Source organism: Callithrix jacchus, chromosome 12 (genome assembly GCF_049354715.1).
Source record: "Callithrix jacchus isolate 240 chromosome 12, calJac240_pri, whole genome shotgun sequence".
NCBI lineage: Eukaryota > Metazoa > Chordata > Mammalia > Primates > Cebidae > Callithrix > Callithrix jacchus.
Window position 1 is genome coordinate 112,113,461 of NC_133513.1, and position 18,384 is coordinate 112,131,844.

General features: G+C 45.3%; 1 protein-coding gene and 1 pseudogene across 1 annotated transcript; both read right to left on the bottom strand.

Moving 5' to 3' along the window:
* Nucleotides 1-1,228: 1,228 nt before the first annotated feature.
* Nucleotides 1,229-11,115, bottom strand: PRDX3 (peroxiredoxin 3). The gene is made up of 7 exons (XM_002756638.7): nucleotides 11,058-11,115; nucleotides 9,589-9,721; nucleotides 6,796-6,937; nucleotides 6,086-6,221; nucleotides 5,094-5,197; nucleotides 2,404-2,569; nucleotides 1,229-2,027 (listed from the first exon to the last, which is right to left on the bottom strand). The coding sequence occupies exons 1-7, from the start codon at nucleotides 11,091-11,093 to the stop codon at nucleotides 1,974-1,976; spliced, it is 771 nt and encodes a 256-aa protein (XP_002756684.3). The 5' UTR covers nucleotides 11,094-11,115; the 3' UTR covers nucleotides 1,229-1,973.
* A 2,342-nt stretch (nucleotides 11,116-13,457) lies between these two features.
* On the bottom strand, nucleotides 13,458-14,237 carry LOC144578761 (large ribosomal subunit protein eL8 pseudogene; annotated as a pseudogene).
* Nucleotides 14,238-18,384: the final 4,147 nt, after the last annotated feature.

Consider the following 18,384-nt stretch of genomic DNA (forward strand, 5'->3'; position numbering starts at 1 on the left):
TTTATCTCCTCTTCCAGGAAGGCTTCCCTGACCCTCCTGGTTGAGTAAGGTACCCCCTCCAACTCCTCAATGTTCCCGTTATGCCGCAGAAATCCATCTACAGCACCAGCGCAGTATGCAGCATGCTGTACTATTCCGCTGTCTCTACCCTCCGGGATGTCACAAAGCTGGCCCGCTGGCCTGCTTCCCCATTTTGGACGGCTATGTCCAGTCTTAACTAAGGAACCAGATTAATTCTCTTAGAACAAGTTGATGTCACCCTGTTTTTCAAAACCTTCCTAACATTCCCCACCCTAGAACAGAACCTAAAGTCCTTGTCCTGGCCAAAAGGCACTCTGGAACCCCCACCACCGCCCTAGTTACGGTAAATCTGCATCCGCTCTGAGCCCACTCTTGCCTCAGGGCCTTTGTGTTTTCCCTGCCCACTGCCTGGAAGCCTCTTATCCCCTTAACGCTCTCACTTTCTACACATTTTCTCTCCTCTAATGCTCATCAAAACTCCCAGATAGGTACAATTATTGTCCTCATTTTACAGATGAGAAAACTGATCCAGAGAGACAGACTTTCCCTTAAAGGCCTTCCTTCACAACCCCATCTAGAACATCTACAACTCTGCTTCGGTAGAGCTTCACTCCACGTTAGTTTCCTTCTATACACTCTTACATGTATTGTGTTTCCCCCCTAGAATGTAAGCGCTTAAAAGCAGGTGTCTTTGGGAGGCCGAGGCGGGTGGATCACGAGGTCAAGAGATCAAGACCATCCTGGTCAACATGGTGAAACCCCATCTCTACTAAAAATACAAAAAAATTAGCTGGGCGTGGTGGCGCGTGCCTGTAATCCCAGCTACTCAGGAGGCTGAGGCAGAATTGCCTGAACCCAGGAGGCAGAGGTTGCGGTGAGCTGAGATTGCGCCATTGCACTCCAGCCTGGGTAACAAAGAGCAGAACTCCATCTCAAAAAAAAGCAAGTGTCTGTTCTTTGTTCACTCTTGTGCCTCTTAAACAGCATCTGGTGCAGGGCAGGCCTTCAAGGATTTACTGAAACAATGAGTAAATGTTTCTCTATCTGTCTTGCCCCTAAACTGAGTTCCTTGAGTGTGGAACCAGCATCTTATCTCTTTGTGGCCACTGAGGTAAATGCTCAATAAACGTTTGTTGATATAATCTGAGAAGGAAAGGAGAGCCCAGAATAAGCTGATCCAACAGTTAATGATGCTAAAATGCAAGTATTTTAAAATATGTTTATTTTTATTATATATTTTACATTGAATACTTCAGCAAAGAAAATAATTATAATTTCAAAATGCAATCCCTGGATTCAACAAATATCCTTTATAATCAATTACACTAATCTAGAAATATACATAGACGAAGTTAGCTAATGAATAAAATAAGTAAAATGACTATAAATCTCAGGGATGAGGGATCATGCATGATAGTTAAGTTACTCTGCCACTTTTTAAAATAACATGATTCACATTTGCTTCAATCACATAAACATTCATTGCAGGAGTTAGACAGCTGATAATAACTGAAAATTGTGATCACCGGCAGCTTAAAAGAAAATTCAGTTTAATACAAAGACATTAAAGATGAAAATTTCAGGACCCTTGATCAGAAGTTTTCAATGAGTGTTGCTCTACTTTGATGTAGGCAAGATTGAGGTAAGGCTAAAACAGAAGAGTTTCCATTGAAGACATGATCTCAGAATCACCTTCTATAGAGGCAAATTATGTTCTGTAGAAACCAGCTAGCTAGCCGCCAAGATGTCACCAATAAAGGACTCCTTATACTAGCAACTACCCATGTTTAAAAGGTCTTAGGCAGTATTACAACAAAACATTTAGAGCAATATTTACGAATACAAGCATAATTGGTTCCTTGTCTTCTACAAATAACTATCTTTAAAATGATAAAAGCAGGTTTCAACTGCGGTTCTTCTCTGGGGTGAGAAGGTGCAGACACACGAGTGATCTACTGATTTACCTTCTGAAAGTACTCTTTGGAAGCATCTGGACTTGGCTTGATCTGAAAATATAAAAACATTTCATTAGGTAACTGTGACTTTACAATAATATTCCCAAAATGAGTGGCAATCTCCCAATTTTTAACCTAAAGTTCTTTAAACTTTTAAAGATTTATTTCCTTTAAAACATATAGACACAAGTTTCATTAAAGCCTACCTGTCCCTGATCATTTGTTCCTGGCTGTCCTTGCCTGTCCCTGCTCATTGGTTCCTGGCTCCTCCCCACCCTCACGCCTTCTGCCCCACAGCAGCTTCACTCGTTTGCACATCATCTGCACGCTTGCTCCAAGGGAGGGCTCCCTTTTGTGGGTATTACAGGTCAGTAGCTCTTGAGGCGAGACAACATGGACCTCACTGCTTTTGGGGAACAAAACCTACTGTAGGAGAATCCGGTGTCCAGTTCGCTGGGCAGACTTCTCCATGGGTTTCTACATACTGGAATGCCTTCACCAGGCGGAGGGTTTCTTCCACGCTTCGGCCCACTGGGAGATCATTGACACTCAAGTGCTTGATGACTCCATTGGGGTCAATTATGAAGAGACCTCTGCAAGATAATTTATCCTCATTAGTGCCTCAACAGTACCAGAACTAGAACAGTCCCAACTCTTCCCTTTTAGGTCTTTAATTCTCCTTTTAATATTTGTTAAGCATGATCATATGCTTAAAGGTGGGGTTTCACTGTTGTGCAAAAAGCTTATTGTCTCTTGCCGATGACAGATGCTTTAACAACAGCAGGACTGGACCAGGTCACCATACAAAACATGCAGTCACATTTATAAATTCATACACTTCCCTGAATGTCAACAGTATTGGGAAGTCACTGAACTAGAGAGAGCGAAGACTTTATTAGTGACTTGGCAAGCATTGTTTGAGCTGCTGTATCACATCTTGGCAAGAAACTCATAGGCAGATGGGAAGAGGCAGAGAGGTATTTTATCTGTGTTCGATAACTGTGTATTATTAATGAATTATTGGGTAAATGGGGGGAAATCCCATGGGAAAAAAATCTTTGTACAAAAAATGTACAGGCTGTAAGTCTATGCAGAACAGAAAACCATGCCCATCACTTTTAATTATGTAGTAGCATGTAATGAGATGACCATGCTACCACAGTGGTCTGTGTTTATCTTCTGTGTTGGTGTTACTGTGACAGATGCAGGTATGTTTAGCCTGGGAGTGAGTTTGTTTTAAACACAGAGTCTCACTCTATTGCCCACACTGGAGTGCACTGGTATTCTCAGTTGTGATCACAGCAGGCTGCAGCCTCCAACTTCTGGCTCAAATGATCCTCCCACCTTCGACTCCCAAGTAGCTGTGACTGCACGTATACAGCTATTTAACCTAAAGGTTTTAACAGTCTGTCTTAAAAGGATGTGGGAATTCCTGGTGTCACTCACTCTAGCTTTCCTTTCCTGGGAAAGGAAAGCTAGAGAAAACTCAGGGTAAAAACGTGCTTCTCCATCCCTGAGTCTGGTATTGGGGGCCTCAGGTTTGAGGTGAAACTGCTCCCTGAGGTTGCAGCCAGCTGAAGTCCACCAACAGAAACAGAGGGAGAGCTGGGACACAGCACGGCTGACATATAAACCAGACTCAGCTTCTCTCTCTTGCTAATCTCGATATTAAAACCGGTACAGAGGTAAATGCAAAATTAGTGAGTTCTCATAGGGAAGGGAACCCCAGGGGAAAAGTAGCCAGTACCCTTTCTCTGGCCATTGCCAACTCTGAAAGAGCTAGGCTTTTTGATAATCTCTTTAAAGTTTTTAAAAAAAAAAAAAAAAGGCCTGCTGGGTGCAGTGGCTCATGCCTGTAATCCCAGCACTTTGGGAAGCCAAGGTGGGTGGATCACAAGGTCAAGAGTTTGAGACCAGCCTGGCCAAAATGGTGAAACCCCATCTTTACTAAGAATATAAAAATTGGCTGGGTGTGGTGGCATGTGCCTGAAATCCCAGCTACTCAGGAGGCTGAGGCATGAGAACCAGCTTGAACCTAGGAGGCAAAGGCTGCAGTGAGCTGAGATTGTGCCACTGCACTCCTGCCTCAAGCTAACCAGGCCCCAGAAAAACTGTGAGGCACATCAAAGGGAGGTCCTCCCTTCCTGGATGTCAAGTTCTGCACAACCCCTCCTTCATTCCTATTCTCAGCAGACTTCAAGACGTCAACTCTAAGGCCCAAGTTCTCATCTGTCCCAGGAAGGTTATGTTTGAATGTGGGGCTGCTGAGGACTGAAAGCTTTTCACTCAAAGGAATAAAGGTTTAATAAGAGACTGAATACAGATAGAAATGACATTCTGGGACATAAGTCCTAACAGCTGCTGCCAGGAACTATGCTAAAAACTCTAGCTGTGTCAATTATTTAATCCTCACACCCACCTGTGAGGTACATCCTCATTTTAGTTATGGGAAAACTGGGGCTCAACAAGGTTAAAGCACTCGCCCGAAATCACACAGCTATTAAGTAGCTGAGTTTAAAAAAGAAAAAAAAAAAAAAAAAAAAATCAAACCCAGGACTCTGGTTCCAGGGATGAAGACGGTCACCATTCCAAGAGACTACCTCTTACCCTGCTAGTCCCCGCTTCTCCAAACAGTCTGATGGTTTCACTGTCAGGATTGTGTCCGCATGGAAGTGGCTCCCACCGAGTTAGGGAGTATGGAGCAGTATGGCCTCAAGATGCAGGCAGCCTTCTTCAGAAAGAGACCCAGGGTGGTGGAGGGGACATGCATGTCTCAGCATTTCTGAGAGACCAACAACCCTTGCAGGAGGCATTTCATCAGTGCTTATTAAAGACTAAAATTAAGGATTTTTTGATTTTGTTATAAATTTTAATTTTTTAAATATAATAGAGATGAGGTCTCACTATGTTGCCCAGGCTGATCTTGAACTTCTGAGCTCAAGTGATCTTCCTGCCTTGGCCTCCCAAAGTGCTAGGATTACAGGTGTGACCCACCATGCCCAGCCAGGATCTTCTGGTTTGAAACATGCTTTACCAAAGTTCACATAAATCCCCTAAGAAGTAGAATGATACTAAACATGAAAAATAATCTTAAGTTCATCAGAAACAGGATCTTACCTTAGTGCAAGACCAGGACCTTCTAACAGCACACCGTAGTCTCGGGAAATTTGCTTAGTTAAATCTGACAAGAGTGCGATGTTCATGTGGCCCAAACCACCATTCTAGTAAAAAGGCAAACATGACTGAATGTTAGACTGTGTGGTCTCACAACATTCTTGACCGTGTACCACAATGTTTAGACCAACAATAATGGCAATAGGTAACAGTACTGGGCCCAGTACTGCTATTCTATTAACTTACTGCTTCCTTGAAACCACCCTGGAGTACATACTATCAAAATGAGGAAACTAAGGCACAAAAAAGTAACTTGTTCCAGGTCACAGCTAGAAAGGGGTAGAAGGAAGATTTAAACCTGGCTTACGGAGCTTTTCAATTTTTTTTTTTAAAGACACAGAGTCTCACTCTATCACCAGGCTAGAATGCCATGACAGCTCACTGTAGCCTCAAACTCCTGGGCTCATGCAGTCACCCTGCCTCAGCCTCCTGAGTAGCTGGGACTACAGGTGTCTTTTCTAATTCTTAGAGCATTCTTTTAAAGACTAAGTTCTCAAACATAAACATGGAGAATTAAAAAAATGCCTTGAGTAGGCTGGGCCTGGTGACTTAAACCTGTAATCCTAGAACTTTGGGAGGCCGAGTCATGTGGATCACCTGAGGTCGGGAGTTCAAGACCAGCCTGACCAACACAGAGAACCCTGTCTCTACTAAAAATACAAAATTAGCTGGGGGTGGTGGTGTATGCCTGTAATCCCAGCTACTCGGGAGGCTGAGGCAGGAGAATTGCTTGAACCCAGGAGGTGAGGGTTGCAGTGAGCCGAGACTGTGCCAATGCACTCCAGCCTGGGCAACAAGAGTGAAACTCTGTCTCAAAACAAACAAACAAAAAAAACCTTGAGTAATTTGATCTTGATAGTACAGCAGCACAGCCAGAAATTTAGATTCTTCCAAGTAAGTTTCTAAGAGCAAAAGCTAGGGGAACAATGCTATACCTTTCTTGGTGTATTTATCCAGGCAAGATGGCTAAAGTGGGAATCCACTGAGACTGCAACAACTTCACAGTTCACGTCGTGAAATTCGTTAACTTTGTCACTAAAAGCAATAATTTCTGTAGGACACACAAAGGTGCTGGAAAAAAAGGGTAGAAATTCTCATTAGAGAATTTAAAAACATGGATTTTAACAATTAGTAGTCTAAAATTAGTTCAACTTGCCAAGGGTAAAAAAGGCAAAATGGTTAACTGTCCTCACTGGACTACAGCATTGTGCTGGCAAAAGTACTACGACCTCCCCTTGCCTTTTTATTTTAGGAACTGTATCAAAAACTGGAGAAAGGGAACACACATTTTAAGAAAAACAAATAATAGTTCAATAAAGCTGCTTTATGAACAAACTCATTTTATTATGCCTACTTTTCTCATTTTTCCCCAGACCAGTGGAAACTTTTTCATGGACTGGCTTAGAGAAGCACTGTTCCAGAGACAGAGTCATGCAAAAAGGAAAGCTGCCCTAACCCACCCCTGAAGTTTATCACTTGTAAACGCGCTACAGATCCAAGCTGTAATCAACAAGGCCATCGGTGGTAAAGGGTCAGGAAGTATTCTTCCTTAACAAGAGTATCTAGGGCTAGACAATTCAGTGTGGAAACAGGATATGTGCTCGCTCTCAGAATGACACAAAAGCATCATAGAAATTACACTTACAAATCCAAAGGATAGAAGAAAAGCACCAAATATTTCCCCTTAAAGTCATCAAGGCTTAGGTCTTTGAACTCTCCATTGACAACGGCTGTTCCCTTAAAATAGGGCGCATGCTGGGTGACAGCAGGGGCATGGTATGAGGAACCTGAAAAAAACCCACACTCATATGTAGTTCATCATTTGCTACGTCAAGCACCTATAATTTTATTTAAAAGTCTCATAATTAGTAGTATAAACTGCTTAGTAGTATAAATCAAAACATTCAATTCAACTGTACATTTTAGAGTCATACTTTGCCAACTGTAGGGGATTGGTTCTAGGATATGGAAATCCACAGGTGCTCAAGTCTCTTACATAAAATGGTAACTTGCATATAATCTACACACACCCTCCAGTATACTTAAATCATCTCTAGATTACTCATAATACCTAACACGATGTAAATGCTATGTCAATAGCTGTTAAACTGTATTGTTTAGGGAATGACAAGAAAAAAGTCTATGTGTTCCGTAGAGACATAACCATCCATTCCCTCCACTCCCAAATATATAATATATATATATATATATATATATATATATTTTTAAGACGGGGTTTCATCATGTTGGTCAGGCTGGTCTTGAACTTCCAACCTCAGGTGACCCACCCGCCTTGGCCTCTAAAGTGCTTGGATTACAGGCGTGAGCCACGGCGCCTGGCCCCCCCAGATATTTTTGATTCAACCAACCACAGATGCAGCACCCAGATAAAGAGGACCGACTGTAATTTCTCCTTCTGTAGTTTTATATTGTGCACAAATTCAATTCCACGTGCTATGGAAACCAAAGAGAGAAAGACAAAGATAGTAGGGATGGAATTAAGGAAGACATGAGACTAAAGAGGGATTTAAAATATGGTTCAGATTTTGTCAAGTCTAGATGGGATGGGGCAGATGGCATGGAGGAAATAGCAGGAAGGAAGAACAGGGCATGTGTTTGGAGCAGCCTGTGGCACAGTCTAACAAGAACAGAAAGCGTTTAAGGGTACAGAGAGCAGAGCTGGAGACACAGCAGGCAGGAATGGTTGAAGGCCAGGCTGCAAGAATCCTTCAACACTAGGCTGCTGGGTTTTTTTTTTTTTTTGGAGACAGACTTGCTTTGTTGCCAGGCTGGAGTACGGTGGTGAGATCTCAGGTCACTGCAACCTCTGTCTCCCAGGTTCAAGCGATTCTCCAGCCTCCCTGAGTAGCTTGGACTACAGGTGTGCGCCACCACGCCCAGCTAATTTTTGTATTTTTAGTAGAGATGGGGTTTCACTATGTTGGCCAGGATGGTCTCGATCTCTCGACCTCGTGATCCACCTGCCTTGGCCTCCCAAAGTGCTAAAATTACAGAGGTCAGCCACCGTGCCTGGCCAGGTCTGCTTAACAGAAAAGATTGTAACAGAGTCACAAGAGCTTTTTATGTAGTAGATATAAGAGAGATGGTGGTTTTTAGAAAGATTAGTTTGGCAGGAGGGAAAGAGAAGCAGGAGGAAGGAGGAGACATGTTAGGAGGTGGTTTCAGTGATTTTTTTGAGACAGAGTCTCGGTCTGTCGCCCAGGCTGGAGTGCAATCTCAGCTCACTGTAACCTTCACCTCCCAGGTTCAAGTGATTCTTCTGCTTCAGCCTCCTGAGTAGCTGGGATTCTAGGAACGCAACATGACACCTGGCTAATTTTTTTTAAAGCATTTTTAGTAGAGATGGGATTTCACCATGTTGGCCTGACTGGTCTTGAACTCTTGACCTCAAGTGATCTGCCTGCCTTGGCCTCCGAAAGAGCTGGGATTACAGGCGTGAGCCACTGCACCCAGCCTCGATTTCAGTGATCTTAGTGAGAAGTATTGAGGGGAGGGATGTGACAGAAGGAACAGAAAGGAATGGATGCAAGAGATGTGTCAAAACTGAAAAGAACTTGCTTCTACCTGGGAGTGAAGGACAGAGCAGATCCAATGACAAAATGCCTGAGAAACAGGCACAAACAGAAACAGGAGGAGCTGCTGGGGATGGGGATTTGAAACCAGTGGAGAGAAGTTTTAAGCCTGTGGTATCACATCACTACTAGAAATACTTTAAAGCTCCAGGACAGTAAAATTGTGAAACCTCTTAGAACTCTTTGCCCACAAAGCCTTTACTACAGTACATCCCCTGCAAACCACTACATGTTAAATACGTGCTTTTTCAAAGGCCAGTTAAATCTAGACAAGGTATTTTCAAAGACCACTCATTATCTGAGGCTGGTCTTAGCAAAGCCCATATCCTAGAGAATGGAATGTAAATCTCAAGAAACAGCTAAATTTCACTCAGATTACAGAAGATACCATTAGACAGGCCTGGTTCCTAAGTGGTCACCTGAAGCCAGCATACAGATTTGAATCTTAGCACAGCTGCACTCTTAGGTCCCCACAGGCTGCCCACCATTCACACCCCTTCAGACACAGCAGACCCAGAAAGCATGAGCTCCCAGTAACCCCATCCTTAACAGTGGATTAAAAGCTCTGGCAAGCAACATGGAAATGTGACAAGGGCAGTTTGCCTCAGTGCTTCTCAACCCTGGCTGCATATTAGAATTAGCAAGTGAGCATTAAAAAAAAGCTTCGTGTCCTGGTCTCATCCCAGAGACTGACTTAGTTTGTCTGAGGTGGGACTGGGCAGTGTTGTTTCTGAAAGCTCCCCAGGTGAGTCTAACACATGGCCTGGGTTCAGAGCCCCTGTCCGGAGACGATGGTTTATGTTTCTTTTACCTTGCTCCAGCCAAGACAAGACATTAACACTTACTACTGCTGAAGAATTTTGCTTGACCGGAACCAGAACACAATATGTTTGTCAAGCTCGTTCTTCCACATACAGCAGGCCTGAGGGCTGCAGTGGCAGAAATGCCCCAAGGAAGGGAACTCACATGTCGGGCAACCTGGAAAGATAAACTTTGTATTAGAAAGTTTTTCTGGATTAGTGAATGAAGGCTGAATGTGCATCGTGCCAAAGGTGGTTTCAGCTGTCCCTGTTCCTGTGAATCAAACAGAAAACCCCAAACTCTAAAAGTATGGATTGGGTCTCCATGTTTTTAACACTCCCTTCTCCTAGGAGACTGGAAGGTGGAGGGGAACTATAAGAACACAAAGATTGAAGAAGCAGAAACTCCATGCGCTTAAAAGCAACACAGGGTTCAAAAGCCAGGGGACTTGGCCCGGCCTTTCCCAGAACTATCTGCTGGGAATGTTCTACCATGTCAAGGTTTTCCTTAGAAAAAAAGAAGGCCCCTCCAGTACCAGCGACCAGTGAACAAGCAGAGCCAAGTTCAGCCTCTGGGAGTCTGGAAAAGGCTCAAGGGAAATATTTACTCAACTTTTTTTGTTTGTTTGTTTGTTTTTGAAACAGTCTTGCTCTTTTACCCAGACTGGAATGCAGTGACGCGATCTTGGCTCGCTGCAGTGTGGACCTCCTGGGCTCAAGTGATCCTCCCACCTCAGCCTCCCCAGTGGCTCCGACCACAGGCGCGCACCACCACGCCCAGCTATTTTATTTTTTTTGTAGAGACAGTGTCTCACTCTAATATTGTCCAGGCTGGTCTCAAACTCCTGGGCTCAAGTGATCTGCCTGCCTCCGACTCCAAAGTGCTGGAATTACAGGGGTGAGCCACCGCACTCTGCCGGTTTGCTCAACTTTATAATGTCCAAAATGACTCGGAAAGAGAAAGTGGCTGTACTGAACCCCACTACAAGAAAGCCGTGTACCAAGAGAGCACGAGGCACTGCCCACAGGAAAGCAGGAAACAGCAGCAGAAACGCGGGAGCGGGGTTAACAGGGAACGCCTTTGTGATTTTAGCACTTTGCGCCTTTTTATCCAGTATTTAAGCGGCTGCTCATAGTAATGCCTTGACGTAGGTATTCTTTCCATCTTAAGTACACAGGCTGAGAACAGCGAAGGCACTCGCCCAAGGTTCATAGGGTCGGTGGCAGAAGCAGGGCAAGGACTTTAAGTGGAGACGGGCCTGGGGAGTGCGGACGCCGAGCAAGGAGGGACTCGAGGAGACAACGAACAAGGGGGTTTGGGGAGGATAAGGCGGTTCCGCGCAGGCGCATGGAACCTTCCTCGGGGGAGGCGGCCTCAGGGTCCGTTACCCGCGGAAACCCTCCAAGAAGAGCAAATGGCCCTCATGCCCAGAGACGCGGGATCCTGTCTGGGAGGCACGTTCCCGGAGCCACCACAGTGTCTCCACGCGTGTCCCCAGCCGACAGCCACTCACCGACGACCGAAGCAACCTTCGCACAGCAGCCGCCATCTTCAGTGCACGCTGGCGCCGCGGGGCGGGGAGAGACGTAGGGGCGGGGCCTACGGGTGGTGGGTGGGACATCTGCGGGCGGGGCAGGGCAGGATGAGCCTCCGCTCCCTGTTTCTTGGGGACCCTGAGGGAGAAATTCTCTTTAGGCTGAATGTTTGCGCAATTGACACGTAGTTTTCCTACCGTCGCCCCAACCTAAAAAAGAACGAATCCAGGCGGGGAATTAGGTATTTATTTCCATATTTCCCACTGTTTTGTTAACCTTGTGTGGATTACTGTTTCTGCTATTTCTGTGAAAGGATCCCTTTCTTATTTCAGCCTCAGGTAGAGATTTCTGGCTTCTGTATGAAATGGAATTAATTACTAATGCAGTTTTAGTCCGTTAATAAGGTAAGTGGGCTAGACACATCAAAGCTCTGTTGGCCTGAAAACCACTGGAAGTGTATGTGGTCTTCCATTTTGGCCTCTCTTCCCCATATTGGGACAAATTTAAAATTTGTTTTTTGTCAATTAATAAAGCCAAGTGTTCAGTGGTGACCATAGTACTTTGAAGCAAACATGTTTAACAGATAAAAATCACACAGTGGCCTTACAGTAAGTGTGACAAATTGCTATATTGGAATTGGTATTTTCTTTTCTTTTTTGAGACAGGGTCTCACTCTGTCGCCCAGGCTAGAGTGCAATGGTGTGATCTCAGCTCACTGCAGCCTCTGCCTCTCGGGTTCAAGTGATTTTCCTGCCTCAGCTTCCCGAGTAGCTGGGATTACAGGCGCCTGACACCACACTCAGTTAAGTTTTTGTATTTTCAGTAGGGATGGGGTTTCACCATGTTGGCCAGGCTGGTCTCAAACTCCTGACCTCAAGTGATCCACCCACCTTGGCCTCCCGAAGTGCTGGGATTACAGGCATGAGCCACCGCACCTGGCCCAGTATATTTTTTAAAACCATCTCAGGTACTGCTAGGTGCCACCCTGGGTACCAGTTCCCAGCTGTGGAAAGGACAGCCTTGGATGTGCAGAGACACTTGTGTTTCGACTATTTCATTTTCCTCCTTCTTTGTGTTTGTTTAATGATGTCTGTGTTTAGCAGATGATTGAAAAAAAAAAGGAGATTATAATTTTGGAGCTCAAAATTGTACTGTAGGCCAGGCGCAGTGGCTCACACCTGTAATCCCAGCACTTTGGGAAGCCAAGGTAGGAGGATCACCTGAGGTCAGGAGTTCAAAACCAGTCTGACCAACATGACAAAACATGACAAAACCCTGTCTCTACCAAAAAAAAAAATACAAAATTAGCCAAGCATGATTGCGCATGCCTGTAGTGCCAGCTACTTGGGAGGCTGAGGTGGAAGAATTGCTTGAATCTGGGAGGCAAAGGTTGCAGTGAGCCTAGATCGAATCACTGCACTCCAGCCTGAGCAACAAGAGTAAAACTCTGTCTTAAAAAAAAAAAAAATTGTGCTGTAGTTCACAATGGAATATTATTCAGCCATAAAAGGAATGAAGTACTGATACATGCTACAACACAGATGAACTTTGAAAACATCAGCCAAGCGAAGGAAGCCAGACAGAAAGGAACAAATGGTGTGTTTCCTTTTCTATGAGACATCTAAGATAGTTAATTCCAACGGGACAGAAAGTAAATCAGCAATTGTTAGGTACCGGTAGGAGCTGGGATGGGGACTTTATTTTTTATTTTATTTATTTTTGAGACAGGGTCTCCCCCTGTTGCCCAGGATGAAGTGCAGTGGTGGGATCTCAGCTCACTGCAACCTCTGCCTCCCCAATTCAAGCAATTCTCCTGCCTCAGCCTTCCGAGTAGTTGGGACTACAGGTGTGACCACCACGCCCAACTAATTTTTTTGTATTTTTTAGTAGAGACGGGGTTTCGCCATGTTGGCCAGGCTGGTCTTGAACTCCTGACCTCAAGTGATCTGCCTGCCTTGGCCTTCCACAGTGCTGGGATTACAGGCGTGAGCCAATGCGCCCAGACGGGACTGACTATTTAATTGGTACAGGATTTTCTTATGTGGTGATGAAAATATTTTGGAACTAGACAGAGGTGGGTATAACATTATGAATTAGCTAAATGTCACTGAATTGTAAACTTTAAAATAATTTTATATTAGGTGAATTTCATCTCAATTTTTTTGAAGGAAAATTTGTATTGTATTAATTATTTTTATGTACAGAAAACTCAACAGCACAAATATAAGCCAGTTTAGTGGCAAGTTCTTTAGCCTTTGCCTTTTCGAGCTTGGCAATGCAAGCCACAGGCTTGGGACCCAGGACATTGCCTCCCCAGTGACAGTGGATCTCATCGTATCTGTCATTGCAATTGGTCCTGATAGCTTCTATCAGCTTAGCCAAAGCACCTTTGTCTTCCAAGTTAACTGTGTGAAGGCGACAGTGGTGCAGGTCTTCTGTGGACTAGACGACCCAGTTTTGCCTTCCCCTTGATAATTCAGTAAGGGACTCCCATTTTATGACACAGGGCAGGTCAAAAGAAAACCAGCTCAATGGAATCCACGTCGTGTGCAGTCACCACCAGCTGAGCTTTCTTGTTCTCCACCAAAGTGATGATGGTGTTAGCTCCTGCTCAAAGGACAGGTGGTCTCTTAGAGGGGACGTCCCCTTTGCCAGCAGCTTTCTTCTTGGCCCAGGCCAACAGCCTCTGCTTCTTCTCTTGCTTTGTTTCTGGTCTGTACTTGTGGGTCAGCTTAAGCAGCTGAGTAGCTGCTTGGCGGTCAAGGGCCTGGGTGAACTGGTTAATTGCAAGAGGTACTTTCAGCTGCTTATAGAGGATGGTTCTCGGCCGCTGCAACCTGATATGGCAGAGCCATTTCACAAATCGGGTGAGGTCTCTTTGGGCTGGATTTCCTGTCCAATGCCAAAATTCTTAGGCCTTTTCTCAAACAGGGGGTTCACCACTTTCTTGGCCTCCTGCTTCTTCACGACAGCAGGGGCCGGAGCCACCTTCTCCCCCTTGGCCTTCTTTCCCTTTGGCATCTTGGGCAGCAGGAGGAGAGAGACTTATTTCAATTTTTATAAAAATTAGAAAAAGGCCTGGCATGGTGGCTTATGCCTGTAATCTCAGCACTTTGGGAGGCCAAGGTAGGAAGATCACTTTGTGCCTAGGGATTCGAGACCAGCCTAGGCAACATAGCAAGATGCTGTCTCAAAAAAAAGAAAATAAAATAAAAACAGAAAAAGTTAGAAGAAATAGGGACTAAAAACATTACATACTGTAGCCTATTCCAGTGATTTAATAGATCTAAAAAGCTCAGAAAACTGAACCTTTTGGAGATGAAGAGAACTTCCTGAAGTCACACTGCTTTCTAGAAGTAGAGAGGTAGGGCAAGAACCCAGAACTTCCGTACCTCTGACCACCCAGCGAGTGGATTTGATGAAGTTCAGCCTCAGCACCTTTTCCCCAGCTGACTCATGAGATGACGTCAACCACACTCTCATATCTCCTCTTCTCCCTCATACTGCAGGGTTGTTTTCTTTGTAGAGACAAGGTCTCACTATCTTGCCCAGGCTGGCCTTGAACTCCTGGGCTCAAGTGATCCTCTGGCTCCCAAAGTGCTGGGATTACGATTACAGGCATGAGGTACCATTACACCAGCCTGCAGTTTGTTTGTTTGTTTTTTGTTCTTTTTGAGATCGAGTTTCGCTCTTGCTGCCCAGGCTGGAGTGCAATGGTGCCATCTCACCTCACTGCAACCTCCGTCTCCCGAGTTCAAGCAATTCTCCTGCTTCAGTTTCCTGAGTAGCTAGGACTATAGGCACCCGCAACCACCCCCCAGCTAATTTTTGAATTTTTAGTAGAGACTGAGTTTTGCCATGTTGGCCAGTCTGGTCTCGAACTCCTGACCTCAAGTGATCTGCCCACCTTGGCCTCCCAAAGTTCTGGCATTACAGGTGTGAGCCACTGTGCCTGGCCAACAATGTGATTTAATCATTAATAAACATGTACTGGAGAGGATCACTCAGGCCCTGCTGCTGAGGAACCGTCTGTGTATCCAGGGAATACTGATAGGACAATTTTAAAAACCCAATCCAAGATTCAACATTTTAAGAGGCATGAAAGAGGCATAATAGATGAGGGTGGACAGCTAAGGTTCACACACCAGCTCTGCTAGCTGCAGGCACATGGCCTTGGGCAAGTTACTTTGCACATTTTCTCATCTGTAAAATGGAAATGATATTAGTGCTTCCCCCAAGGGTTTTTGTGAGGAATAAATGAGTAGATATTTTAAAGGCATTAGCACAGTCACATAGCATTCGTTATATTAAATAAAAGAGGAGAGCAAGTGAAGTGCTATCAGAGTTTAGAGAAGGGGGCCAAGAAGGGCTTCATAGAGAAATCATCTATCCTGGTACCTTGGGAAGGTGAAGGGGAAGATGGCAGGTGGAAGGGACTAGTGACCTTTGCCCCTTTGGTTTACTGTTGTCTCCAGTGTCCATGCTATGGGGCCGAGCTCTGGGTTGAATGCAGTATCTATTCCATCTGCACAAACCCTGCGACACAGGTATACTTTTTGGTTTGTTTTTTGTTTTGTTTTGTTTGAGACAGAGTCTTGCTCTGTCTCCCAGGCTGGAGTGCAGTGGCACAATCTCAGTTTGCTGCCACCTCTGCCTCCCAGGTTCAAGCAATTCTCCTGCCTCAGCCTCCTGAATAGCTGGGATTACAGGTGCCCGCCACCACACCCGGCTAATTTTTGTATTTTTAGTAGAGATCGGGTTTCATCATGTTGGTCAGGTTGGTCTCGAACTCCTGACATCAAGCGATTCACCTGCCTCAACCTCCCCAAATGTAGGGAATAAAGGTGTGAGCCATCACTCCCAGTCACAGGTACTGTTTTTAATTTATCAACCCCACTCCCAAGGTGAGGAACCTGACGATTGGGAAGGTTTAGTAATTTGCCCAAAGTCCCACAGGTGGAAAGGAAAGAGCCAGGATTTAAACCTTGAAAGCAGACTGCAGAGCCCACATTCCTTTTTGTTTTTGTTGTTTTTTTGTTTGTTTGTTTTTAAAACAGGGTCTTGCTCCGTCATTCAGGCTGGAGTGCAACGGTGCAATCATGGCTCACTGTAGTCTCAACCTCCTAGGCTCAAACAATCTTCCCACCTCAGCTTCCCAAGTAGCTAGGACCACAAGTGTGTGCCACCAAGCCCAGCTAGTTTTGTTCTTTTTTGGAGAAGGGTCTTCCTATGTTGCCTAGGTTGGTCTCAAACTCCTGGGCTCAAGCAATCCTTGGCCTACCAAAATGTTGGGATTATAGGTGTGAGGCCAGAGCCTCAACTCTTTTTTTTTTTTTTTGAGATGGAATCTCGCCCTGTTGCCCAGGTTGGAGTGCAATGGCCCAATCTTGGCTCACTGCAACCTCCACCTCCTGGGCTCAAATGATTCTCCTGCCTCAGCCTCCCGAGTAGCTGGGATTACAGGCGCCCACCACCACGCCTAGGTAGTTTTTGTATTTTTAGTAGAGACGAGGGTTCACATATTGGCCAGGCTGGTCTTGAACTCGTGACCTTGTGATCCACCTGCCTCAGCCTCCCAAAGTGCTGGGATTACAGGTGTGAGCCACCGTGCCCGGCCAAGAGCCCCAACTCTTAAAGCAATGTTGTTTGACCTCCTGCAGTATTTGTTGGAGCATATTGTGCTGGATGGGACTTAATAGGAGATGGTATGAAAAAGGGGGGTGATGTCAGGACATGAGGAGCACTGAGCATCTGCCTTTAGTGAAAGGTCTGCAAGTACTCCACTCCCAGGCAAAGGACAGTAGATGCTGTCCTTTGATGCAGTAGGCTCTGCTCTTTTGCCTGAGCATTTCTAGTAGGTTCTGCCCCTGCAATTGATGTTCACCATCTTGGGGCCCACTCTACTCTCAGCCTCCTTTTTTTTTTTAGACGGAGTCTCACTCTGTCACCCAGGCCGTAGTACAGTGGCACCATCTCACTCCAACCTCTGCCTCCAAGTTCAAGTGATACTCCTGCCTCAGCCTCCTGAGTAGCTGGGATTATAGTGCCCACCACAATACCCAGAAAAGTTTTTTGTATTTTTAATAAAGGCAGGGTTTCACCACATTGACCAGGCTGGTCTTGAACTTCTGATCTCAAATGATCCACCCACCTCAGCAGATTACAGTGCCGGGATTACAGGTAAGAGCCACCACACTCGGCCTCCTCTCAGCCTTCTTTTCCCTTCTCTAGGGTCTGTCTGTGCCTGCCTTTCTGCCAAGCTTGTGAAAGGAAGGCACCCACTTAGTTGTGACAACCAAAAATGTTTCAGACATTGCCAAATGTCCCCTGGGGATAAGAGACCCCCAGTGGAAACCACTGCTTTAATGGTAATGGCACAGGCTCTGGAGCCACCAGGACACAGGGTCAAATTCTTCGTATGCCACTTACGATCTTGGAGGGCAGGTCACATGTCTTAGGCATCACAGAATCCCTCATGACTAGACCAGTTAACTTTTCTTTTTTTTTTTTTTTGAGATGGAGTTTCGCTCTTGTTACCCAGGCTGGAGTGCAATGGCACGATCTCGGCTCACCACAACCTCCGCCTCCTGGGTTCAGGCAATTCTCCTGCCTCAGCCTCCTGAATAGCTGGGATTACAGGCACGCACCACCATGCCCAGCTAATTTTTTGTATTTTTAGTAGAGACGGGGTTTCACCATGTTGACCAGGATGGTCTCGATCTCTTGACCTCGTGATCCACCTGCCTCGGCCTCCCAAAGTGCTGGGATTACAGGCTTGAGCCACTGCGCCTGGCCTAGACCAGTTAACTTTTCTATACCTCAGTTTCTGTAGGTGTGAAATGAGGCTAATGATGGCATCTACAGCTTCAGCCATGTGCAGTGAGATAATACCTGCAAAAGACATAATGGGGTGCTAGATAAGAGAAAGTGGTAAGTAAGTTATTATTTTCCCCGCAAGCAGACATACTACATTTTCAAACAACTGGCTCAGGCTCTGAAGACATTTTATTTTTCCAAAGTGATATTTTTCTTTTCCTTTCTTTTTTTTTTTTTTTGAAACAGAGTCTCCCAGGCTGGAGTGCAGTGGCATGATCTCGGCTCACTGCAACCTTTGCCTCTTGGGTTCAAGCAATTCTCATGCCTCAGCCTCTTGAGTAGCTGGGATTACAAGCATGTGCCACCATGCCTGGCTAATTTTTTATTTAATTTTTAGTAGAGACAGGGTTTTACCACGATGGCCAGGCTGGTCTCAAACTCCTGACCTCAAGTGATCTGTCGATCTCGGCCTCCCAAAGTGCTGGGATT